Source organism: Bos grunniens, chromosome 8, assembly GCF_055505025.1.
Source record: "Bos grunniens cultivar Pamir isolate PY7600 chromosome 8, Bosgru_T2T1.0, whole genome shotgun sequence".
Classification (NCBI taxonomy): domain Eukaryota; kingdom Metazoa; phylum Chordata; class Mammalia; order Artiodactyla; family Bovidae; genus Bos; species Bos grunniens.
This window is the reverse complement of record NC_141172.1, coordinates 60,524,106-60,551,680: the sequence shown is the minus strand read 5'-3', so window position 1 is coordinate 60,551,680 and position 27,575 is coordinate 60,524,106. Positions and strand designations below refer to the sequence as shown.

The 27,575-nt window shown below is 40.3% G+C and overlaps 1 protein-coding gene across 11 annotated transcripts; it reads left to right on the top strand.

The window, feature by feature from the left end:
• The first annotated feature begins 367 nt into the window (after window positions 1-367).
• Window positions 368-24,512, top strand: SLC25A51 (solute carrier family 25 member 51). Of its 11 annotated transcripts, none has more exons than XR_015169918.1 (3): window positions 368-672; window positions 4,436-4,692; window positions 15,860-20,322. XR_015169918.1 is itself a non-coding variant. In XM_086415951.1 (3 exons), the coding sequence occupies exon 3, from the start codon at window positions 15,901-15,903 to the stop codon at window positions 16,792-16,794; it is 894 nt and encodes a 297-aa protein (XP_086272077.1). In that variant the 5' UTR covers window positions 368-672; window positions 4,436-4,560; window positions 15,860-15,900; the 3' UTR covers window positions 16,795-24,512. The 11 variants fall into 11 exon arrangements, 9 of the variants coding, with proteins under 9 accessions (XP_086272077.1, XP_086272081.1, XP_086272083.1 ...); XM_086415951.1 differs by having other exon boundaries at window positions 4,436-4,560; window positions 15,860-24,512; XM_086415955.1 differs by having other exon boundaries at window positions 4,436-4,715; window positions 15,860-24,512.
• Window positions 24,513-27,575: the final 3,063 nt, after the last annotated feature.

Sequence of the window (27,575 nt, the reverse complement as noted above, 5' to 3'; positions counted from 1 at the left end):
GCTCAAGGATCGCTATGACTTGACCTAGGCCTCCTAACTCCGACTGCAGTAGAGTCCAAGACGTGCAAGTTGTCTGAAATTGAAGGAAACAGGGCTTTTAAATAATCTGTATATTTTAGAGCACACATATTTGTATATTCTAAAGGTGTTCTGTGAACTGCAGTATCAGTACCTGACAAAAGGCAACTCCAAGCGTTTGATGAAATCTAACCAATGATACAAAGGGTAGTGAGGTGGGGACTTGGAAGGCCTAGGCCCACGTGCAAGCTTGCCATCCACAACTGTCGATTCCCAGTGGTCCTCCCACAGGCTGTGCACTAGCAAAAGCGTTGGCTATTTGTGGCACGGCAAGGCCACCATACACCAAGGGTACGCTATTCCAGCAAGCGGAATCCCAAAGCCTGACGACAGGTGTGATGGGTGACCCTACACCTGCCCTGCGGCGGCGAACCGCTGCCAGGAGTTAGCCGGCATCACCTGACCCTCCGGGGGATTATTGAGAGGTGGTGCGGCCGCGTCTCCCTCACGTGACCGGGCTCGGCGGCGTCGACCGCGTCACGCCCCGCCCAGAGTTCTGGGTCGGTCAAGGTCTGCGCCTGCGCCGGCTCGCAGGCTCACCAACCTGCCGGCGGGCCGCTACCGGGCGTGGAAGCCGGGCGCCCGCGGCGATGGGTGAGTCGGGAGGCAGGCGAAAGGAAAACACGGGGTTCCCCCGGCCTCCGCGTGGAGTGAGTGGAAGCACGAAAGAGGCTCTGAGGAGGCCGTCTGCCCGGCCCTCTGGCTCGGTTGCTCGGCGCCCACCCCCGTCCGCGCGCGCGCACTGCCTCCCCTCGGTGCGTCCCGCTGTTCCCGCGCGCGCCATCCCGGGTGGGGTCCGCAGTCGCCGGGGCCAGCTCTACGCTCCCTGCTCTGCCGCCCGCCACCGGGCTTTTCCGGGCTGAGGGCGCCGTCTGGCTGCTGGGAAGAGCCTTTTCGGCAGAGGAGGCTGTGCTTTCATTTGGGCGCGCCCCGGGCGGGGAGGTGCCTCCCGGCGAGCCCTGAGAGCGGGGCGGGGAGGGGCCGGGCTTTGCTTGAGTCCCGGGAGAGCGACGCTGGGACCGCTAAAGGGCCCTTGCTATCTCGGGGCCTGGGATTCCAGGACCTCTGGTTCCGTTGAATGTCAGGGACTGGAGAGGCCTGGACGATCCCGTCCACTCCCCTCCCCTCCCCCTTAACCACAGACCGGGGAAATGGACGCCAGGGAAGCGGTAAGTAAGTTCAGCTACCCGGCCAAACAATGCTTGTTCTGCGACACCATGTTGCTTCGCGTTGCGAGAAACTCCGTTGTACTAGGCTGGTTTTTTTCCGTGATGGTGGGGAAGTGGGGGTGGGCATTGTTGTTAATTGAAAATCTCTGTACCAATTACTAAGCTTAGTAGCTTATCTAGGTGGAGCGTGTCGATGCCTCAGCTGCTTTTACGCTTTTCTTTTTTGCCCCTTGCAGCTGTACACATCTGGTCTTAATCCCCACCTGCAAGCAGTGAAACAGAAGCCCTTAAAGTAACTCTGTAGTGCCCTTGTTTTGAAAGAATTCCATAAAATCAAAAGGTGTCAGGACTGGTTGGGCCCGTTAGTGGTTCCAGAGCACAGGTTAGGCACTTTGGATCTGGAGTCACCTCGAGTGCATCCCAGGGAAAGATCACAAGCTGTTACCTTTAAGAGGGAGTGGATTTATCTGGTCTCTCCTTTGGTAGATTAAAGTTAGCCCAGAGAAGTGGAATTTTAAAATTATAGACATTGCTTTGTATTTATAGTAGCAAGATAGTGTCCTAACTAGAACTAGAATCCAGATTAATCTTGTTCTGAATGCTGACTCAGACGTGCTGACTTGTGGGAGTCAACATCCTTTGAGAATAACAGTTGCTTTCTCCCCAGTTTTTGCACAAAGACCTTTGTGCTGGCTCATTTCTCGGTCTTATCCCGTGGACTGTAAATTACAGTGAGCATTTAGACTTTACACTGTTTTCTTCTGCCGCAGAAGTTTAATTGACACTTGGAGTTTAATGAAAGTCAGCTTAATTAACTTTGTTTCCTAATGTTGACATAGGTTGAGTGTTTTAGGTAGCAAATGTAAAATTATGGCAAATAAGTTTTGCAATAAATTGCAAAGAATTATTATCCATGTTAAAGAATTTAAATATATAGATCAGTTTAGCAAAGAAATTTAGTCATGTTCACACTCTAGATAAACACGCAAAATTTTAAATTTTGCTACAGAAGACTATCCTGCACACTAGCCTGCCTTCTGTTGCTAAATAGAGAACCTGTTCACACTGTCCTGGTGTATAGGATGAAATGAGGGAGAAAGCTGTAAATCTGTGAAGTCTGGAAAGATTTCATTATGTTCCTTTTTCCTAAGTCCAGGCTTATTTTTTAAAAATCTGAAACCATAAATGTATACATGTTCTTCAGATTTTCTAAAATAATTCAGTACAGTAGTCAAGAAATGACTGGCTTCTATTAGTCACAGATTTCTGTTTGTTTAATAACAGACCCAAAGAGTCATGACAAAACTAATTGAAGTACTTTAATTTGCAAAATTTTGAAAAGTAATGCAAGTACCATTCCAGTCATTAAGGGTGAACGTGAACAAAATTGTGTTGTTCAGGTGTACAAGTATCTTGGTTTGTGTTATCAAGGATGTATACTGTTAAATAGCTTGTAGCTTGTGACTTTATAATTGAGATTGTTATGTGTTTTGTATGTAAAAATGAAATTTTTTTACATTTACAAATTGTCACTGTGTTAATGGCAAATAACATACATGAATCTGGATGTTTTTGTTGATTTTAACATTGGTTATTCCTGAAACTGAAGAAGAGCGAAGCATTACATGGATATAAAGTATTTCTATGCTAAGTTGTTTTTAAAATGTTGGTTAATCTTAGATTGACAAGTGTAGTACTAGTAAGAGTTTGAACTCATGTCTGGCAGCTGAAATGATAAGAAGAAAGGATATAAAAGACTGATCGATTAATAATTATCAAACTCTAGGCCCTGGCAAACTTCTCAAGCGTCTATAGGACAAATTTTCTTTAACTAAAAATGCTGTTGACGCCTTTAATTCGTTAAGAGCACAAAATGTAACCGAAGATCTGTTTTAAACAAATTAAAAAACTGTTGTTTTTTCCAGTTCTCCCAAAGTCAGATTTATGCATACCTGCAAAAGTTGTGTGTGAAGGACAGCTGTCATACATGCAGATCATATCCTGAATTAAGGGAGACAGCTGTTGAAAGGGGAGTTAGCACAGTCAGAAACAGGTTAACAAGTTTAAAAATTGAGTCTTCAAATACTACACGGCACAATGCCAATACTATATAAATTACTTTTGGTATGAAGGAGGAAATCTATACAGCTTTTATCAAAAGTGCTTTTCCAGAAAAAGAGTCGAAATAGTGCAGTCAGCAGGTCAAGGAGGCCCCAGCTAGATACCAGATGGCAGCTTCTCATATCTGTGCTGGAAAATCCTGTTTATCCTGGATGGACTAAAAGTTCAGAACAGACATTTTAACATTTCTGGCTTCATTTTAAGATCTCAGTTTCTTTCCTCCTCACTTTGTATTTCAGCATGATCCGGCAGAAAGATGGTCACTTTGAAAAGTCTGTGTTTTATTTTCTTTCTGTGGCGAGACTATTATGGAGCCTGGCTACTTCAGGCTTGTGTACCTCCATGACCAGTGTCCCACTGTGATCAAAAAACTTAGCAGTGGACTTGGTGAACTTGGCTGCTTGCTGCTGCTTTGTTCTCCCACTGATGAAGGTCAGCCTCAAGGTGTTTTTGTCATTGAACCTTTTCAGACTGGAGGGTAGTTGTCAGATATCAAGGTTCATCCCTGTAGGATCTTTCCTACACAAGAAAGATTCTCATCTCCTGAGCATAAATTAAAGATATGCTGTGATGCACGAACCCTAAATAGGCCTGGACTCTGGAAAGGGTGCCTGTCATCCCAAATCAAAGCCACTCTGGTGAAGAACAGGAGATGATACAGATGGTAAGGTAACCACCAATTAGACCAAAACTCTCCATGGAATGGCTTAAAAAGTAATAGTAAAGGTTTTACTTAAAGCAAAATACATAGCCTTGAACACTCAAATTATGAAACAAAGAATACATAAAAGTAAGAAAATTCTCTTTAAGAAATTAGAAGAAAATAAACCCAGAGCAGGAGAAATAAGATGATAAAGAAGAAAAACAAAATTTTTAAAAACTGAAACATAGTAAAATTGGTAAATTTAAGAACTGGTTCTTTGCTGTGATGAGAGAAATGTACATTAGGTAAACTGGCTACCCTGCTCAAGAAAAAGGGAATGTAGACACACAAGAGTAAAAGTGTTCTTTTAAATAACAAGTGCCTTATAAAACTAAATAAATCAGACTTTCTCTGTTCTGTCTAGGGAAATCCAGTTATCACAGTTGACTCTGGAAAGTGAACCTAACAGGCCAGTAACAATGGAAGAAATCGAGAAGGTCTTTGTAAAGCTGCCCTCCCCCAAAACACCGGGCCCAGATGGCGTTTCAGGTGACTTCTCTTAACTTTCAAGAAAAAGATAATTATGATAAGATTTAAATTGTTCGCCAGCTTAAAGAAGGAAAAATGACAGAACTCTTTTACAAAGGGAATGGAACGTTGACATCTCAACTTTATATGAAGGTAGTACTGAAATCGGAAACTCGGTATGTTACGAATAATGATGTGAAATTTTAAAATATTAGCAAACTGTAGTGGTACATTAAAGGAATATTTCACTGTGGCCAAGTAGGATTGCAGGGGTGACAAATTGTCAAGCAACGCACTAACGTATACACCAAACAAATACATCAGAAAAGAACGATAGTACTTTATCCTTGTCAAGCCATCTGTTGTGCTGTAGATTACTTTCCTGGGTGCTTCCTATGTATTTATTCAATTAATTGGCTGGCCTGTGAGGTAGATAGCATTCTTATTTTGTAAACAAGGAAACTAAGCCATAGGGACATGAAGTAACTTGCTGAAAGTCACACAGTATATACATAGTTCAACCGGGATTTGAACCCAGGCAATTATCTGTACCTGTTAAATGTTACACTGGCTCTGTCTCCAGGGTCCATAGGATCCTCTCAGTAGCTTCCTGGAAGCAACTGACCAGAGTTCAAGATAGATTCCTAGGGTAGTGGTGGTGGGAAAGGGTGGAGGTGATCATAAAACAGGAATAAATGTGTATTCCCTTCTCGTGTTTGAAAAAACTAAGAGGCCCTTATTAGTTGATTATTAGTGGCCAAAGCAAAAACAACACCCAGTTGTGGATATAATGGGTAATAGAAGTGAAGTCTGATGCTGTAAAGAGAAATATTACATAGGAACCTGGAATGTAAGGTCCATGAATCAAGGCAGATTGAAAGTGGCAAGAGTGAACAGGAGATGGCAAGAGTGAACATCAACATTTTAGGAATCAGTGAACTAAAATGGACTGGAATGGGTGATCTTAACTCAGATGACCATTATATCTAATACTGTGGAAAAAAATCCCTTAGAAGAAATGGAGTAGCCATCATAGTCAACAAAAAGAGTCCAAAATGCAGTACTTGGATGCAGTCTCAAAAACGACAGAGTGATCTCTGTTCGTTTCCAAGGTAAACCATTCAATATCACAGTAATCCAAGTCTATGCCCCAACCAGTAACGCTGAAGAGGCTGAAGCTGAAAGGTTCTATGAAGACCTACAAGACCTTCTAGAACTAACACCCAAAAAAGATGTCCATTTCTTTATAGGGGACTGGAATGCAAAAGTAGGACGTCAAGAGCTACCTGGAGTAACAGGCAAATTTGCCCTTGGAATACAAAATTAAGCAGGTCAAAGGCAAACAGAGTTTTGCCAAGAGAACACACTGGTCATAGTAAATACCCTCTTCCAACAACACAAGAGAAGACTCTAAGCATTGACATCACCAGATAGTCAATATCGAAATCAGATTGATTATATTCTTTGCAGCCAAAGATGGAGAAGCTCTATACAGTCAGCAAAAACAAGACTAGGGGCTGACTGTGGCTCAGATCATGAACTCCTTATTGCCAAATTCAGACTTAAATCGAAGAAAGTAGGGAAAACTGCCGGGGTCCAGCCCTGGCTGATCCAGGGTATTCGAAGGGGAGACGGCGTCGGCGACTATTTATTTATTTATTCATAAAAGATATAAAGAGTAATAGAATGAGGATAGCTCAGTAGGAAAATTCAGTGGAGAAAAGAAGCTGAGTAGCTTGGTTTACGCAGAAAATCAATATAACCCGTGACACCAGGTTAGCTCTGACCATGGAGGCCGCAGGCGCCCTCTTGAATAGCGGAAGGTGCCCCACCTTAGACACCTTCTCGAGTGGGTCTTAGAAGCCCAGGCAAATAAATGGTCGCAGAGGATATCCGCGCTCCAGATGGAGACTCAGCTGGAAATTGAGGGGAAGAATGACATGGGGAGACCAAGCTTTGGTGAGCAAGGCCCGTAGCTTTATTTTCAACAGGGGCTTTTATATCCTAAGTTACACATAGAGGATAATAGGGGATGCAAAGTCAGCAGTTTTTGATCCTTATCAAAAACCAGGGTTTCTTTCCTGCAAATTTATCATATACAAATGGTTTAGGTGATTTACATCATCTTCTGGCCAGAAGGCTTATTAACATTTTATGACTCTTGACAAAGACTTATCAACAAAGACTTATTTTCTCTAAGAGTAATTATTTTAAGGTTTGGCGTCATCTTCCGAAGGTAAAATTGCATTCCTATAGGGCGGATGTGTAATGGGTTTACAACAAAGGAAAGGATTTATTACCTTAAGGATCTAAAGTTACTAACACCAAGGCCACTACTTATTTTTTCTACATACCAACTATATTAATTAATACACATTCAAGGATACAATTCAGGGGATGTGGAAAGTTGGCAGCAAGCATTGGCTCATCAATGAAATCTTTTACTCGTTTTATTCTGACAGTTTCTAACTCTCTGAGAGGCTCTAAGCTATTTGAATATCTTAAGCTTCCTGTGCCTCTTGAGGCTGGGAGACTGTAAACAATCGTATGCATAGCTGTAGGAGTCCGAGTAAACTTGTCAGGCGAGTTAGAGAGCCATCTGAGGGGTTTGGATTTAAACACTCCTAGTTGCCCAGGAACTTTATTAATCGGAGCTGTAAGTTAACTCTTTGTCAGAGAGAGCGAGATGGTGGTGGGGGACAGCCCCCAGTAAAGTCAGAGGTGAGAGCACAAAGCAATAAAGTAGGCAGACTCTGGTTTTTTTGGGGGGTAGATGCTCGAGAATATCCAGGGGGACTCCTGAGGCTCGATCCCGCCTTTGCGTATGCCAAGCCTCCTTCCTCATGACCTTTGTCATGAGTGGAATGCCTCACCGGCTCCCGGCAGAAAACCACTAGACCATTCAGGTGTGACCTGAATCAGATCCTTTACGATTATACAGTGGAAGTGACAAATACATTGAAGGGATTGATTAGACCTGATAGAGTGCCTGAAGAACTATGAACAGAGGGTCGTGACATTGTACAGGAGGCAGTGATCAAGACTGTCCCCAAGAAAAAGAAATGCAAAAGGCAAGATGGTTGTCTGAGGAGGCCTTACAAATAGCTGAGAAAAGGAGAGAAGCAAAAGGCCAAGGAGAAAAGGAAAGATATACCCATTTAAATGCAGAGTTCAAAAGAATAGCAAGGGAGATAAGAAAGCCTTCCTCAGTGATAAGTGCAAAGAAATAGAGGAAAACAATAGAATGGGAAAAACTAGAGATCTCTTCAAGAAAATTAGAGATACCAAGGGAACATTTCATGCAAAGATGAATACAATAAAGGACAGAAATGCTATGGACCTAACAGAAGCAGAAAATATTAAGAAGGGGTGGCCAGAATACACAGAAGAACTATACAAAAAATATCTTCATGATCCAGATAACCACTGTGGTAGAGCCAAACATCCTGGAATGTGAAGTCAAGAGGGCCTTAGGAAGCATCACTACAAACAAAGCTGGTGGAGCGAATGGAATTCTAGTTGAGTTATTTCAAATCCTAAAAGATGATGCTGTGAAAGTATTGCACTCAATATGCCAGCAAATCTGGAAAACTCAGCAGTGGCCACAGGACTGGAAAAGGTCAATTTTCATTCCAATCCTAAAGAAAGGCAATGCCAAGAATGTTCCGACTACTGCACAAGTGCTCTCATCTCACACACTAGCAAGGTAATGCTCAAAATTCTCCAAGCCAGGCTTCAACAGTACATGAACCGTGAACTTCCAGATGTTCAAGCTGGATTTAGAAAAGGCAGAGGAACCAGAGATCAAATCACCAACATCCGCTGGATCATCAAAACAGAAGAGAGTTCCAGAAAAACATCTCCTTTTGCTTTATTGACTACATCAAAGCCTTTGTGTGGATCACTACAAACTGTGGAAAATTCTTCCAGAAATGTGAATACCAGACCACCTGACCTGCCTCTTGAGAAATCTGTATACAGGTCAAGAAGCAACAGAACTGGATATGGAACAACAGACCTGGTCCAAGTCGGGAAAGGAGTACGTGATGGCTGTATAATGTCACCCTCCTTATTTAACCTATATGCATAGTACATCATGCGAAATGCTGGGCCAGATGAAGCATAGGCTGGAATCAAGATTGCTGGGAGAAATATCAGTAACCTCAGATAGGCAGATGACACCACCCTTATGGCAGAAAGCAAAGAAGAACTAAAGAGCCTTTTGATAAAAGTGGAAGAGGAGAGTAGAAAAGTTGGCTTAAAACTCAGCATTCAGAAAACTAAGATCGTAGCATCCAGTCCCATCACTTCATGACAAATAGATGGGGAAACAATAGAAACAGTGACAGATTTTATTTTTTGGGGCTCCAAAATCACTGCAGATGGTGACTGCAGCCATGAAATTAAAAGATGCTTGCTCCTTGAAAGAAAAGCTATGACCAACCTAGACAGCATATTAAAAAGCAGAGATATTACTTTAGCAACAGAGGTCTGTCTAGTTGAAGCTATGGTTTTTCCAGTAGTCATGTATGGATGTGAGAGTTGGACTATAAAGGAAGCTGAGCACCAAAGAATTGATGCTTTTGAACTGTGGTGTTGGAGAAGATTCTTGAGAGTCCTTTGGACTGCAGGGAGATCCAACCAGTCCATCCTAAAGGAAATCAGTCCTGAATATTCATTGGAAGGACTGATGCTGAAGCTGAAACTGCAATACATTGGCCACCTGATGCGAAGAACCGACTGATCAGAAAAGAACCTGATGCTGGGACAGACTGAAGGCTGGAGGAGAAGGGTTCAGCAGAGGATGAGATGGTTGGATGGCATCACTGACATGAGTTTGAGTAGGCTCCGGGAGTTGGTGCTGGACAGGGAGGCCTGGCGTGCTGTAGTCCATGGAGTCGCAAGGAGTAACATGACTGAGCGACTGAGCAGAGTGCTAGAAAAATGGAATCCATTTTTAATGGGAAACAAATTTCCTAGTAAATGGCAGGGGGCAGGGGCTTAAATTATCATTGTAGATGTACTAATTCTTAGAATGAATGCGGAATGAAGTGTTGGGGGTTACAGTGTAATTTGTCAGATGAAATTGCATAATAGCTCTGGGAAGACATTCTCCAGTTCATGTTTGCAGCCCAGTCCTGAAGATGGGCAGCGAGAGATGGTAAACAGATTACTTGAGTGGGAACAAATTTTACATGGTCTAGTTGATCAGTGAACATTTTTGTATCATGATGACTTGTTTCCCCACATAAACTTGAAACTGCTAGGACTTGGTTATAAACAGTCAGATGATAAGAACTTCATGTTCCTGAAACCACAGACCAGCGTCATGCTTCACATACTGGAGTCCCCACAAATGTCAGAGTGTAAGGATGTTTACTATTACCATAGTTCAGTTTTGTTCAGCAAGTACATGCCAATCCCATAAGAAAGATGCATACTATAAAGAGAAGGCAAAGTTGTTTGATATTTTATGTAGTGGAAACGAGCAGATCCACCAAAAAAAACTGAGAAATAGAGGCTGTTGGCCGCCTTTAACCTTAATACACAGAAACTGGTAACTGTTTCATATGCAAAGAGCAGACAATTAATTGGAAGAAAATAACTCTTTCATAATAGGTACTAAAAAGGTAAGATACCTGGTCATGAGAAATTTCAAGATCTGTGAACAAAATTTTAAATGCTGCTAAGGTTTCTAAAAAGGAAATAGGAAGAAAGCACATCCTTGTACAGTTTTTTGTTGTTGTTGTTTTTTTAAAGGTTCAATTTAAGAGAAAGTGACAGTTTTTTAAATTTATAAAGTCACTTCTATGAAATTCCAAGATTTTGAGTGAGGAATATGACAAAAATACATTCTAGTTTACCTGGGAACTTAAATGAAAGTGGTAAATGAAAACCACAGAAGTTGTAGAAGGAAGTGTGGATTACTTATAATCCATGTTTATACTTCAAGAATAGTGAAGGCCTTCTGTGGAGCACACAAAACCTAGAAGCCAGAATCAGTAGATGTCATATCAATATTAGGAACTTCAGTATCACAAAAATGATACAAACTGGAGAAAGTATTTGCCACAACTTGGTTAATGTAACTAGGATTGATTTTCTTTAGATAGGAAGAAATCTTACAAATTAACAAACAAAATGCCTTCAGAAAAATGGATAATGTGAAATTTTACAGTAAAAGAAATTCAGATGGTCAATAAAGCATGACCTTCAGATGAAAAATGCTCAATTTTGATCAAAAAATTTCAGTGACAAGTTTTTTTTCACCCATCAGATGGGCAGAAATTACTGTTTAATACATGGTATTGGAAATGGTAGGGAAACTGGGAACTCGCATACACTTGGTGGAAATGTAAATCACAGTAAGGTTTCTGGGGGCAATTTGGCATAGCTTTCAAATTAAAATGTACTGCAGTCCATTCTAAAGATTTTACCCTACAGATAAACTTGTGAGAGTTCACCAGATGTAGTTACAAAGTTGCCCATTGCAGCATTATTTAAAAGGAAAAAAATCATAAACAGTGACCATGAATAGGAGATAGAATAAATTACATATATCCATTTGATAAACTACTATATGACCATTCAAAACACTGGGGTGTCTGCTGCTGTTAGCGGATTTTTAAATGATGGAGAGGTTGGTGGGGATGAGATGGAATGTGTGATTAGAGTCAGGCTGACTAGTAAAGAGGGTTTGTCAGTGGTCAGGCAGGAGATGAAGAGGACCTGGGCTAGGGCAGTGAGCCTGGAGGAGAGGACATATGTGTATTTCATTAATTACACTTTTATTTTTCTCTTAAGAAATATCTTTTTTAAATTGTGTTTTTTTAGTTTATTTTATTGAAGCATGGTTGATTTACAATGTTATTTTCTACAGCAAAGTAATTCCATTATCTATCTCTATATATGTATATATACATTCTCTTTCGTATTTATTACCATTGTGGTTTATCACAGGATATTGAACATAATTTCCTATGTATATGGTAGGATCTTGTTTATCCATTCTCTATATAATAGCTTGCATCTGCTAATCCTAAACTGCTGCTCCATCCCTCTCCCAGCCCCCTCAGCAACCACAGTTTTTACCGTCCCTTAATTCCCCATCGTGATAGTACTAAGCAGCATTTAGAGATAAGTCCCAGTCCTCCAGCCTCTGCCAGAGGTGACGTTTGTTCAGGTGAACACAGTGTTTGGTGTCCAGGGGTAGTGTGGCTGCTCTGGTGATGGGAGCGAACAGTGAGAAGTTAGGGCCCTGGCGCTGTCTCCTTTTACAGGTGTGACCAGCTGACAGCAGGGAGAAGAGCTGACTCCTTTTATTACCTTCTTAAGGCAGGCTTTCCTTGGAGAAGGAAATGGCAGCCTACGCCAGTATTCTTGCCTGGAGAATTCCATGGACAGAGGGGCCTGGCAGGCTACAGTCCATTGGGCCTGCAGTGGTTTCCAGGCATAATTTTTCTCAACTGAGGGCATGTTTATCTTTTCTAATAGAAATGTGATAGCAAGCCAGCTCCAACTGCAAACAGCCATTGGGCTAGAGCATATAGATGTCACATTTTCTTCTTAATGTAGTCTGTCTTCTGGGAGAAGGGCACACAGATCTTGGTATAACATGCCTAAGGAAAATAGTCTTATTTCTATTGGCTTCACATGAGAAAGGGAAAAACAAACCATAATAGCATCAGAGGGTCTTGGTATCATCATGAGGGTTTCTGGTAACGCAGGGCCTAGCCAGCTTTTGTGTTACTGACTGCCACTCATGCATCTCCCTCCACAGTAAGCTCCAGCCAGACATACTCCTAAGGAATGTGATCCTGCTGCTCCTTTGATACGGGGCTTCCATTTTAGCCTGTGCTGCCTTTGGCCAAAATGTGCTTCACCCTTACGTACAACCAGAGTCCTATTCACCTTGCAGAGCCCTGCCCAGAAGTCATAGCCCACCCTGTCTTTCCCTCCGGACAGCTAATTAATGGCCCCTTCCTCTATGGGGCCATATACCTTGTACACGTCCCTGTGGTTGCATTTATCACACTGTGATCCAGTCATTTTCATGTTGTATCTCCCCTGAGGCCAAGGTCGTTTTTTATCCCTAACCTCTGAACGTTACAGGAGTTGAATAAATTGATTGAATTAAAATAAAATCGCTTAATAGACTGAGGAGACCAGTGTAAAAGCAGGCAAAGAAGAAGGAATTCCTAACAGAAGTAAATGAAAATAACATCTTGATAATGTTATCATGCGAGTCTGAATAAAGCAAACAGAAGAACACAGTTCAGAACTCGCTGTGTCCCCAGCATAGTACTGGGACCTGGCTCTTGTACTCTGCAGCTGACTTCTGCCCAGAGTGCGGGTGGGCAGCCATGGCTGGTTACACGTGTGGAAGCAGCCTCAAGGAGGCACAGCAATTTGCCTTTGGTCACTTGGGAACTTATCACGTCCCCCTGTCGGCCTTTTGTCCTCCTGGTTAGACCTTTAGATTTATCACTGTCTCCAGCTAATTCAACCTGAAAAATATAGAATAGGAAAATATAGCATTATTATTAAATCAGAAAGTATAAAACTAATTTTGGCTTTCTATTTCTTATCTAAATATATTAATGAAAACGTGATTGTGCCATGTCAATAAAAGTATTCTCCCTTATTTTTTATTTTTTCTGTGATACTTTATTGATCAAAAGAAGGACTCGCTGCTATCCAACACTTAACACCATTAAAAATTCAAATTAATATACTGAGCCTTAAGTGTAAATACTCCTTCATTTTTAGTACCTGTATGACATCCTGTCAGTTGGCTACGTCTTCATCTATGCAGTGCGTGCCTTTCTGTTCCACATTTTAATTTTGACTCTGTATTTCTGTTAAGAGCACTGTCGTACTTGTCCTGTAGATGAGTCTTTGTGTACCTCTTCTATTAATAACTGTTTCCCTAGGCTGTATTTCTAGAAGGAAAATTAGAATCGTGTAGGTGTGTTCTATATTTTCTGTCACATGTCTGTGGCTTCTGCACGTGTAAACTGAACATACGCTTCCTGATTGTGCGCCTCACTCTGCACTCTGCTCTACCTTCACGTGATGACATTTCTCTTTAACACCTTTTGTCCTGAATGGTTAGCAGTTCACAGCAGCATGTGTGTGGTATGGGGAGGAAAGAACAATAAATTTGTTTGGGAACGGGGGTGGTTTTATTTTGGTCATATGTCAAAGACCTAGATGGTTTATTATGTGGCCTGTTTTATTCTTGTAATTACTTATAATTGAAACCCTTATATGTATTCTTTTCTAGGTATGTGGTTAAAAAAAGAAAAAATGTATCCTAAGATTTACCATCTTAACCAATTTTAAGTATAAATTCAATTACATTAAGTGTATTTACATTGTTATAAAACAGATCTCCAGAAGTTTTCATCTAGCAGAACTGAAACTGTACACATTACTGAATAGTATAACTTTGTTCCCACCTCCCCCAGCCTCTGGTAACCACCATTCTTTCCACTTTTCGTCTCTATGAATTTGACTACTTTAGGTACTTGTGTAAGTGGAATTACGTGGTTATTTGTCCTTTTATAACTGGCTTATTTCCCCTTATCCTTACAGTTGATTCATGTTGTAGCATATAACCGGATTTCCTTCCTTTTTAAGGCTACATAATATTCTCTTGTGCGAATATACCACGTTTTGTTTATGCATCCAGACACTGGGGTTGCTTTCACCTCTTGGCTCTGTGAATAGTTCTGGAACTTGAATGTGCAGACATCTCTTGGAAACCTTGCGATGAATTCTTTTGGATGTGTGCCCAGAAGTGGGATTGGTGATGGTATCATATGGTAGTTCTGTTTTTAATTTTTTGAAGAACTGCCATACTGTTTTCCATAGTGGTTGCACCATTTTACATCCCCACTAAACAGTTGTTCTTTTCTTTTCTAATAGCAGTTGTCCTAATGAGTATGAGGTCTTCATTTGCATTTCTCTGACAATAAGTGATATTGAGCATCTTCTTGTATGTCTGTTGGTCATTTTGTATATCTTTGGAGAAATGTCTGTTCAAGCCCTTTGCTTGTTTTTAATTAGGTTGTAGAAGACGGGCAAGGAGTAATCTGGCTCTTTTTAGAAAGCGTATTTATTCCAGGGGTAGGACCTTGCCTTCATTCTATTCAGTGGGCTAAGCCTATGTATTTAGGCTTCAGATCTTTTTCAGCATGGTCTGGTACAGCCAGTCTGTCCCAGGACAGCCTACCAAAGTCACTGCCATCTGTGGTGTGACAACAGGAACATAAACTCTGGAGGCAGACTTCAAGATGCCAGCTCCACCAGTTACTAACTGTATCTTGGATGAAGGGGATATTGGTTTTTCATTTGTAAAACTGGGAATGTAATGTTTATGGAGTTGTTTTTGAGAATTAAATATGTGAAGAGTGTATAGTATATACCTGCAGGCTGTCTTTGACCCTGTTCTCCCAGCCTCCACTTCACAAAGTATATACTTGCTGTCCCTTACCTGTGTTCCCACAGTAGATATTTATCATAGAAGGTAGTACACTGAAGTGATTGTCTACCTTGGCAGTCCTCTGTTAGATTGCAAGTTCCTTGTCTTTGAATCTGTAGCACTTAGCAGAGGACCTAGTTTACAGTAGATACTAAGTAAGTGTTAGCAAACAGAATGATCGAATGTGTGTCTTGTTATTTTATTACTTACAAGAGCCCTTTGAATCTGTTTTAGAAGGATAATCGCATGTACCATTATGTAGTTTAGGCATTACATATGATCTAGTCCAGTGGTTCTCAAATTTTTTGGTCCCTTTACAAACTTAAAAAAATTTTGTGGAACCCGCCCCCGCCCCAGCCAAAGAGCCTTTATTTGTATGGATTAATATTCATGGTCTTAGAAATAAAAACAAAATTTTTAAATATTTATTAATTCACTTTAGAATAACAGCAATAAACCCATTACATGTTAACATAAGCAACATGTTTTCATGAAAAATAATTATTTTCCCTCCCCCAGAATTAATGAGAAATATGTTTTACAGTTTTGTAAGTCTCTTTAATGTCCGGCTTAAAAGGTCAGTGGCATCTCATATCTACCTCTGCATTTGATCTGTTGTGGTAAATTGATTTAGTTGAAGTATATGCAGAAAATCCAGCCTTACGCAGATATGTAGCTGGAAAAAGGAGGACCCCGTGGACTGCTGAAAGGGCCTCAGGCCGCCCCCCTCCCCAAATGTAATAGAGTCAAAAAATTGGAGGAAGGATTAGGGAATTTTTCATATGTTTAGTACTGTATATAAAGGTTTACCTATTATCATTTTGTTGTTTGTAGGTTAGAAAAGTCCTTTGTGACGGAGAAAGATCTTAAGCAACATGATGGATTCAGAAGCTCATGAAAAGAGGCCCCCAATCCTAACATCTTCAAAGCAAGATATAGCACCTCATATTGCAACTGTTAGTGAAATGAAGCATTACCTGTGTGGCTGCTGTGCAGCATTCAACAACATAGCAATCACATTTCCCATTCAGAAGGTTCTCTTTCGGCAACAGCTGTATGGAATCAAAACCCGGGATGCGATACTTCAGTTGAGGAGGGACGGATTTCGAAACTTGTATCGCGGAATCCTCCCCCCATTAATGCAGAAGACAACCACACTGGCACTTATGTTTGGTCTATATGAGGATTTATCTTGCCTTCTCCGTAAGCATGTCAGTACCCCAGAGTTTGCAACCCGCAGCATGGCCGCAGTCCTTGCAGGGACAACAGAAGCAATTTTCACTCCACTGGAAAGAGTCCAAACATTGCTTCAGGACCACAGGCATCATGACAAATTTACAAACACTTACCAGGCTTTCAAGGCACTGAAATGCCATGGAATTCGAGAGTATTATCGAGGCTTGGTGCCCGTTCTCTTCCGTAACGGATTCAGCAATGTCCTTTTTTTTGGCCTTCGAGGTCCCATAAAGGAGCACCTGCCTACAGCAACGACTCACAGTGCTCATTTGGTCAATGATTTTATCTGTGGAGGCCTGTTGGGTGCCATGTTGGGAATCTTGTTTTTTCCAGTTAATGTTGTAAAAACTCGCATGCAGTCTCAAATCGGTGGGGAATTTCAGTCTTTCCCCAAGGTTTTCCAAAAAATCTGGCTAGAACGGGACAGGAAACTGACAAACCTTTTCCGAGGTGCCCATCTGAATTACCATCGGTCCCTCATCTCTTGGGGCATAATTAATGCAACTTATGAGTTCTTGTTAAAGATTATATGAAAGAAATTGGTTCAGTGCCATTTGTCGACTGAATAGACCTAAGATGGATGCAATTCGGCCTTGTTTCTAATGGGCCAAATACAAATTGGTGTCCACATCCAGGGCACAGTGAATTCTGGGCAAAGCTATTTTCCTTAAGCCCCAGCAAGTTCAGAATAAATGGTTTCAGTAGGAAAATTTAAAGGTTTTTTTTTTTTTTTGAGCGGGGTGGGATTTTTTAAATCATTATCTGAGACCTTTAGGCTAGTTGCCTTATTACTAGCTGCTCTCATAGCTTTTGACAAGGAAACAAACAGCCAAGGTATGATTCTCTTTTCCAGAAGTCTTCTGTACTGAAACATAAGTGGCCATGACCAGCCAGAGAAAAGGCTCTTAGGGTCGCATGAATTCTCAAACTTACTTCTGTTACTCCATTTCTTGCTTCTCTGCTCTTAGGAGGAATTGCAAAGGGTAGTTTTTGTGAACTTAAGCATGTACATGGTAGAACAATGGAGCAGAACAGAGAAGAAAAATAGTTTATTATGTGTAGGCTTTTCATGATAAATTGCTTGTATTCATTTTGAAACTAAGCACCTCTTGTGATGTTCATTATCTGAGTTATTTGTCTAGACATGGTAGACTCAAGCATCTAAGGTTTGCTTTCTAGGGTTGAAAGTTTTCTCTGTAGTTCTGAACGTGACTTTAAACCTTTCCAAAATATTTTTATATTTCACTTATTTCATTGCCAAAAGATCTGGAGACTTAAATTTTGTTAATTTTGTTTCATCCCATTAAGTTTCATATTGCAGGTATCCCCCACTTTTCCAGAGTTTCTTTTATGCCACTTTGCTTTTACATAAGACCTACATTAGTACCTATTTTCACTAACCAAAAGTTGATTTTTGCTTTTACAAAAAGTAATTGCTTCTTCACTTTATACCATTTCGACTTACAAAAGGTTTCATGGGAATGCAGGGGAAACCTATAATTGTATTTCAGATCTAGCTCTGTTAAGCTCAACTTCTTTGAATTGTTTTTGCCAACTTAGTGAAGAACTTCGAAGTTTTTTTTCATTTTTCCTTTGAGTATTAGTTTGTCGTTTTCAAGTATCCTATTCTCTTGAAACTCTCTTTAAAAAAACAACAAAAGTGCTTCCATTGTATTTTGGAAGTCTGTTAATCGGACCTCAGATTCTTTTTTTCTGGTTTCTAAGTGTTCCAGAGAAGGAGGAGAAAAAACTCAGGATAACTTTCACCCACAGTGTTAAGCTGTCTTTTTTATTTTACTCTTGGAAATAGAAACTTCTGTTAGGATCTTTACATTTTGGGAACTCAGTTTTACCATTTTATCATTTAAATAGTAAGACAGTTTAAGAGGATAAGGCTTAAATAAAGATATTTGAAATATTTTAAATTCAAGAAGTTGGTGATCGCTGGGTAGCATAGTTATCCCTTACCTAACAGACAAAAATTTGCTTGTCAGAGGAATCAGATTTTAAAATATTTTCTTCCAGATAAAAAAGCAAAGTGGTTCTTTCAGTTGGTATTGAATAACTAGTAAAACATACCAGATACCCTAGAAAAATGGTTAATCAGTTTTTTAAAAATCCACATCTGTAAGTATTATGTAGTTAAGATTGCTTTCTAGCATTTGACATGGGCAGAGCACCTAGCTGTTATCACCAGTTTTTCATCTTTCTGGATAATTGCATGTGAATATGTGCACATGCTGACCAAAATAAACCCAGGGCCTCAAATGATAGTTTACTCAGTTTCTGGACAGATAGTCCAACAAAGATGTTTACCTCTCAGTGCAGGATGGCTGGTCAGGTGACAGGACCATCGTCCTTCCGGCTGTGAAGGGTCGGGGGCGGCGTCAGGTGTTTGCCAGGTGGTAATGAAGCTCGCCAGCTTTACAGAGGCTCTTTGGGAATGTTGTGCTGGAAATGGCAGTTTATTCTAGAAACGAGGTGCAGGTGCAAGGATTTGAGAAAATAAGAATTTAACGCCAAATGAGAGTAGCATCTTTTGGCCTATGGAACAGTCAGGATTTAAAACAGATTGAATTTCAGGGATGGGTGGCAAAGGCACTGTGGTGCCTGAACCTCTCGTTCTCTTGTGTGTCCCACGCTCGGGGGCATATCTGGGTGCTCAGCGTGTGGTGGGCGAGTCAGCCTGGGGTCACGCCCTGGCCCTGACTCTCCTGGCGTTCAGTTCTACAGGGCTTCCTTTTGCCTATACACTCCATGTAGGTGATAGAAATCTAAATTCTAAAGCACTTTTGTGAAATAGAAGTGAAGTGAGAATTGGAAGGCTGCTTTGGTTTCTGCTATCTCAAACGTGGCATTTAAAAACAATAAATATTTTTTAATGAATTTAACTCACTTTATTGATTTCTTTGTCACTTTTTACAGCTTTTGAAGACCAAACTGCAAATACATTACCAGGGATGGTTTTGTGTTGTCCTGTAGTTTCTTAAATTTGACAGAAAACTCAACAGAACTTTTGGTAGCCAACAGCTTTGTCTGAAATTTAAAAGAAGTCAAAATGTGTTATTAGTAAGTAAGAGATTCTAACTATTGTTTTTACCTTCAGTGTGAACTAGTATGGTAATAATTTTGAAAAGGCAAATTATGATCGAATGACTTTATCTGAAAAGCTTTAAAAGTGGCCTTTCTGTTACATATGTGGTGCAGACGGCTCAGAGCACAGGGCAGTTCGGGTCTTGCCTCCTATACTTCATTCTGATGCCACCAGAAATATGTTATAGAGTCTATACTAAACATCCTTAGAGTGGTATGAGCCCTCAGGACTGCACTACAGAGTAAACACAACCTCTATATGGTGGCAAGTGTGTCTTCATTTCTTTAGTGGTCGGAGATAGTTGGTGCTTTTGTCTCAATAGTTAATATTACATATAATTACCTGCTATATATTGTGAACTGTGCAATGAAACAGAACTGTGTGTATATAATCAGCTTTGGAGACCTGAAATTCCCTAGCTTGATAACATGGTGAGACTCAGTTATCAGGCAATACAGACCTTAAGATGACGACGGTGGTCCTGGAGGCCTTCACGGTAAGCCAGTCATACTGACCAAGACTATTCAGTGTAGGTGAAGTACTGTCGTGTGAGGGGTATGCAGTCAAAATGAAGGTGCAGTGGCGATCACATTTAAAGACAGGGTAAGCACTCAGACTTGACTCTTTGAAAATAATCTGTTTTCTCATGTGCTTATAAATGAGTATCAAAGACTTGAATAGGCATTCTCCTTAAATTTGAGGATTTTTAGTTTTTAATGCTGCCTTTTTGCCTAATACTGAATATATGCTTGCCTAAATGGCTCCCAAATTGTGGGGGAGTCTCGGTATGTTTCCTTTTTTAAAGTTTCATTATTAAAAGTGGTTAAGCACACAAAGCTGGTTTTGTTTGATATTTTCAGTTTTGTGACTATATCAGTTTAAATGAAATTCTGTTAAATGTTTCAGAGGTAATGTGCTTCTTTTGGTATTTCTGTTTGGAATAAAGTTGTTTTTTTTTTTTTTTAAAGTCCTTTCTATTTGGTCTTCTCTTGTGGTTGGGTTACGGTTACTAGCACTTTCCTTTCTGTAGTAGGTTAGTCTCTTAGTCTTTTTCTTGGTAGAACATTTAGCATGCTACCTTGACTCTTAGTGACTCCACCTCATAACTTTGTAGGTAAAACAGTTCTTCATTGATCCATTTTGTTTGGTCAAGAAAAGTTAGTTAGTTTTGGTCAAGAAAAATAAGTTTCTTTTCAAAATAGGTTGACTGCAAAGCATTTTTTTTCTTTTCAAGGATTTTTCCAAATAAACTTTTCCCTTACTGAGTATAAACTGTCTTGGTAAATTCAGCTTATTAATACTTTGTATTATAATAATGTATCTTCAGGTCATGCTTATTCCCAAGCTAAATGGTCTGGATATGGGTGCTTTCTGAGCTTTTTATATCTGCTTTTCATTTTGCTTGTTTCTGTTAGGAGACTGTGAAATCATATGAGCTACACTGTTGGTTTACACATTACATTGTAAGGCGCTCCCTGACCCTTACAAAGGGATAGTTGAGCTTCCCTGATGAGGGACCACCAGATGAGGAAGCAGTTGCCATACATTAATAATTACTCTAAAACATTCCAGTTTTAGAATTTTTAAAGACATTTATCATAAAAGTGAATATCCTGAACTCTAGAATTGATGAAAGGGGTGTTCAGCACATCTTCTGATAAAATGTCATTTGTAAACTGCCTGCAGAGTGAGGGGAGTAGAGAGCATTTCTCACAGTGTGACGCGGGGTGGGGGGCCTGGGGAGGTCTGTAGCTGCAGCACCTCCCAGTCTCCAAAGGCTGATCCCAGCTTACTTCCTTCAGAATCTAGTTTCCAGTAGGGAGCTTTTTCTGCAGATAACTGCATCTGATTCTGAAGTAGAAATGGATAAAATAGGATTTATCAGGGTTCTCTTCTCCCTTCAGTCCATTCTTTATTATTTCTGTATTTTTTTTAGATCAAGTGATCCAGGCCCTGTCTCCCTTGTTGTCATCTGCAGCTAAAACTGCCTTGCCCAGCCAATGGGGACTTCTGTACTCTCTGGTCTCCCAGCCTTGTTCATGCGGAGTCCCACTGTACTGGTTCACTCAGTAAGTCCTGCTGATCGCCTCCAGATTTCAGTTCAGATTTCACTTTCTCGGGGTTGTCAGCTTACACTTAAGGACCAGTTCGGATCTCCCTCTTACATACTCTTGTGGTACCATATTCCTCTGCTGTTTTCATAGCACTTACCTATTTTATTTATATTGTCATTATTTGATGCCTTAGCTTGGTGGCTCAGACGGTAAAGCATCTGCCTGCAATGCTGGAGAACCCGGGTTCGATCCCTGGGTCGGGAAGATCCCCTGGAAAAGGAAATGGCAACCCACTCCTACAGTACTCTTGCCTGGAAAATCCTGTGGACAGAGGAGCCTGGTAGGCTACAGTTCATGGGGTCGCAAAGAGTTGGACATAACTGAGTGACTTTACTTAGTTAGCTTTTCAAATGTCGGCTCCACAAGGCAGAGACTCTGATCTAATCAGTTTCCACAGTTGCAAGCACCTGGCACAGTGCTTTACACCTGGTAGATATCTGATAAATACTTCTTTTAAGAATCAAGAAAGTGAAGGGACATATGAATATTCAGCATCACAGCAATCTGGAATATCCTGTCTGACTTTCATTCCTTGATGGGTCATAGAAGTTGTTGGAAACATTTTAACACTACTCGGGCTGCTATAATGAAATAACATAGACCGAATGGCTTAAGGGGTTTACCTGGTGGCTCAGTGGTAAAGAATCCTCTTGCCAATGCAGATGTGCCTTTGATCCCTGGGTTGGGAAGATCCCCTGGAGAATGAAATCACAATCTACTCCAGTATTTTTGCATGGAGAATCCCATGGACAGAGGAGCCTGGCAGGCTACAAGTTCATGAGGTCTCAAAAGAGGTGGACACGACTGGGCAACTAAACAACAACAAATAGCTTAAACAACAGACATTTCTCAGTTCTAGACATTGAAAAGTTCAAAATCAAGGTGCTGGCAGATTTGGCTCTTAGTGTACAGACTTCTGTGTCATCACATGGCAGAGAGAGAACCTCTTGACCTCATGTAAATGTAATCCTCCCCACAGGCTGCCCTCTAAATACCATCACATCGGGGGGTCAAGAGTGCCACATACAAGGTGGGGCACACAAACCTTCAGGCTATAACATACATGTGCTAAACTGAGATTTTTTTCCTCTCCTCCTTTACCTTTAATGCTTAGTTATCTTTTTTTTTTTTTTTAATATATGAATATAGTCGATTTACAGCATTGTGTTAGTTTCAGGTGTATAGGAAAATGATTCGGTTATACATTCTGCTATCCTTTATCCAGCCAATGAGACAAGTCTGCTTGAGTCAGGATTCCAATGTACAGGCACTTCATTTTTCTGTTCTTGCAGCTGTTTGTGAATTGTGGAACTCAGCTGAGTCAAGCTGACTGAGAAGGGCAAGAAGAAAGTATTCCTTAAAATTAGTTTGTCATTGATAGCTGCTTTGTTACTATAGAAGTGCCATGACTTGTTTAAAGCAGACCACCTCAGTAGTTGCTCTTCCTTTTACCATCAACGTTCAGTTTAAGTTCTTTTCAGTCATTAGTCAGCAGTGACTTGCTCCTGACAGAGTACACCAAAAAAGGGGAATGCGTTTAGTTAGATGCTAGCTAACTTTTTGTTTCAAATGATAGGAAAAAGAAACATTTCTTTCAAGGGTCATGGTATCTGTAGCAATAGGTGGCTCCTGGTGTATAGCTTTCTCCTTTCTCTTTGGATAAAAGAAGTTTGCAAACTTTGCTTATCCCTGTCATACTTTGCTGGAAGAAGAGTGATTAATCAAATTTCAATACCATCACATTTTCTTGGGCTCCCCTCATATTTCCCCACTAGAAAACAGCCATAGGACAAAGTTGGTATATAAGGGATCCAAGTACCTTTCATTTGTAATTTGTGTGTAAAATTTGAAGGTAATGAGTGAAAATGAGTTAGGAAGTGAGGGCCTAAACTTGGAGATATAATGGGTGTGATAAGCCTTGAGAAAGCTAAGGCAAAGTCCAGGAAGATGTAAAGCTTTGCTGTTGCTGTTTGGAGCCCTTCAAAACTTCTGCCACTTGTGGTCCGGGACCAGAAAAGCATGGTGCTTTTATATTTGGAAGCAATGCTGAATACAGCACCTGAGTTTGTATCAGTTCAAACTAGAGAAAACAGTAAGCCCAATTTCAGTTTGTAACTTTTATAGTTTCTTTGGCAGAACGCCTGACATCTCAGTACTGTAAAACTGCCCTTTTAAGGACAAATCATTTTGAGTTACAAGATTCTAGAATTGCAGATAATACAGAGTATTGGCTGCCTGAGACAAGTTCCTAGGTACAACGTTAAATTTCCCTTGATTCCCTTCTGGTTCCCAGACTGTATTAGGTCTCCTTCTGTGGCATGTGATGACTGTCTCAACTCCAGGACTCTGACCAGGATGTATCCCCTCAAGACAGTGTGAACTCCTTGAGGGCAGAGATTGTCTGATCTCTTTATCTACAGAGTAGAGGTTCTCATAATACCTGCTCAGTGAATGCATCAGAATCTGATCCCAGATGTTGTCTTTATCACTATTCTCCCTGTTTCAGAGACACTTTGAATTTCTTAGGAATTTGTCTTTTAAAAATTATCATGGGGAATACATAATGTCTGAGTCCATATCTGTGAAGTTGTAGAACAGGGAAATCTGGTAGGGAAAAAAAGTGGTTGTCTCTGGGAAGGGACACGAGGGAACTTTCTGGGGTGATGGTAAATAAGAATATTTTGAATAGGGGTGTGGGTTATATAGGTGTATGCATTTGCCTAAACTTATTTAGCACAAGTACCATTAATATTTGTGCACTTCATTGTATGGAAATTTTACAACAAAAGAATACTGAACTTTAGTTAACAATATGTATTGCTGAGGAGTTTTAGAAGGATGGGTGTAAATAACTGCAATTCATTCATGAAAATACATCAAAAATAAAGATGGATTGATAGGTGGATAGACTATTGGATAATTGATATAACAAGCTTAGTAAAGTGTTGACAGTTGAGTCTTGGTAAACATATATTCCCTGTAAAATTCTTCCAACCTTCCTGTATGTTTTGAACATCTCATAATAAAATGTTAAGAAAAATCATTAGGATGTTGTCACAGTATTTGATGTCAGCACATATTGAGAGACTCGATTCAGTTCTTTTAGTATAATTCTTAGATTGCCATGAAGTCAGGACACCACATAGAAACACCTGCTGGAGGGGAACACAAACCTATGGCATATTACTAACTTAACCATCCCACTAGTCCTACTAATGATGTGGTGGCCACCAGCTCCCTCTCAAGCCCAGAAGACATGCCAGATTGGGACAGGACTGGTAATAAGCTGACGCTAATAAGCTGATGTTTTCCTTAAGACTACCCCAAAAGTGAGTGGTTTACTCATACCTGAAGTGACCAAGGTAGGTAGGCATCATGATTTTCCTGCCAGTACTCTGCAACTTTTAATAAAGGCCAGGAAGTTGTTCTTTTATACAAATGTTTATTGTATACACACACAAAATCTCTAAGGTAATAGCTCCCTAAGAATAATGTGTTCAGAACAGATCAGACACTTTGTATTTAAGAAAGTATTCTTTTTAGAACAAAATTTGGATTCATTTTACCCAAAAACTAATCTTTTATAGGGATGGGCTTTTGCAAGTTAATGTAAACAGAGCAGGCTCATGTACCCATAATTTAAATAGCTTTCAAAAGAGACAGCCATCCATCCCCCACCTGCCAAAAAGGGTTTAAAAGCTGTTCTGAGTGGTCTGTACTCTGGTTAGAGCTGCTACCCCTGTTCTCAACTGTTATCCTGTCCGCAGCTGCTGTAAGCTGTTTGGAGCTCCCTGTGTTTCTGTAGTGCCTCCTCTCATGTAGTTAGAAGATAAGCCACACAGCACCAAGTCTGTTCCTGAGAAGATAAGATGATCTTAGCATAATTAACTGCTCAGTAACGTAAATACCATTTGAAAATAGGGACGTCTTAGCTCTAGCACTTGGTGAGAGGACCAAGTATAGCTGTAGCTGACGGGAAGCATGGTTATCCCTCTCTCAACCTCCAAAGTTAAGATATTCTCCAAACTGGCTTTATCTTCAGAGATTCATGGAACTGTCATCCATGAAAAAACTAAACCTGAACTACATTTTCTATATCCCTGGTTCTCAAACTGTGGTCCCCAGATCTTCAGCATCAACGGGGAACTGGCTAGAAACACAAAATAGGGGCTCCCACCCCAGAACTGTGAAGTCAACATCCCTGGGTGTCAGCCTAGCAATCTTTTAACAAGCCCTCCTGGTGATACTAATGCCTGCACCACTTTTCATGTTCTCTGCCGGAAGGGAAGGGCCTAGAAGGAAATTTCTTAACCGTTAAGTTTTTGGAAATTTGTTATATCAGTAATAGGAAATGAATATAAATAGTTCTTTAGTATTAGTGAATGCCAAATCTCTTCTATTTAAATAAACTATAAGTAATCTATGTCAGTCATATTTCAGGAATAATTGAAATAGTGATCATTAATGCTATGGTTAAATTATCTAAAGAATGATTAATTTCTCCAAATAATCTGAACTGAAAGAGATTCACTCTATTTTCCTTTTCAATGACTTACCAAAAGTTAGCATCCCATGTAGGGGTAAATTAAATTTAGCATGTAAATTTAAAATAGCATGGCAAAATGGTCACTCACACTATTAAATAATACAAGATGTCATTCTAGGGAGCAGTGTGAAAAACATGTTCTAAATTTGTATGAGAACTGATCACTGTATACAGCTTGACAAAAAATTATCAACTATGCTTCCTATTGGTATGAATAATTTTCACTGAATAAATCATTTATGAAATGACACACATTCATATCGGAGAAGGCAATGGCACCCCACTCTAGTACTCTTGCTTGGAAAATCCCATGGACGGAGGAGCCTGTTAGGCTGCAATCCATGGGGTCGCTAAGAGTCAGACACGACTGAGCGACTTCACTTTCACTTTTCACTTTCATGCATTGGAGAAGGAAATGGCAGCCCACTCCAGTGTTCTTGCCTGGAGAATCCCAGGGACGGGGGAGCCTGGTGGGCTGCCGTCTATGGGGTCGCACAGAGTCGGACACGATTGAAGTGACTTAGCATAGCATATACACATTCATATTGAATAAACTTGTAAATGGCCAGAACTTTAGTGAACAGATGTGAATGGTTCAGATCTTAATAAATGTGTTTTCAGTGTAAAATGCCAGTTCTGTGTTTTACAATAGCAGCCTTCACAAAGTGCAGTGTGCACATAGCAGTGGAAAGACAAGGTGAACATAAACGTGCAGGAGGTAATGTAGAACTTTGATTTTTTTGAAGCTGAAACTCCAGTACTTTGGCCACCTCACGCGAAGAGTTGACTCATTGGAAAAGATCCTAATGCTGGGAAGGATTGGGGGCAGGAGGAGAAGGGGACGACAGAGGAGGAGATGGCCGGATGGCATCACCAACTCAATTGACATGGGTTTGGGTGGACTCCGGTAGTTGGTGATGGATAGGGAGGCCTGGCGTGCTGCGGTTCATGGGGTCACAGAGAGTCGGACACGACTGAGCAACTGAACTGAACTGATCCTTCTAAAGTTTCCTTTATACATGTTTTATGATGTATATAATAGATGAGTATACTATGTGTATAATTTATAAATAACCAAAATTTAAAGTGTTTTCTCTCAACTTTTTCTGTTAGGAGTTACATGATCAAAAAAGTTTAGAATACCACTAACAAGAAACACCACTGCCTCTGTCATAGCCTTATGGTTGATTCTGGTCTAAAAACGAACAAAATGTAAACAAAAGTTTTCAAACTAATACTAAATCCAAGTTTGCTATCTTTTAAATAGGTTAAAAGACACCCAAAAGGTGTGTCAAAAGATGTTTCAAAGTAGCATTATTTTTTTAAAGCACATTATGAGGTAGACTTAAACTACTCAATGCATATATTAATAAAACATTAAAAACCTTAAAATTGTATGTAGGTATGTAGATAAGTTCACCTGTAATTCTACCATCCATTTGAAAACTCAGAAAAGGTAAAAACCTATTAATAACGTGGGAAGAAGGAAGTTTTGTTTCAATTTTAGATTTGAGAAGTTACTAAATTATTTTATGGCTAGTTTTCAATGAATGTGAATAT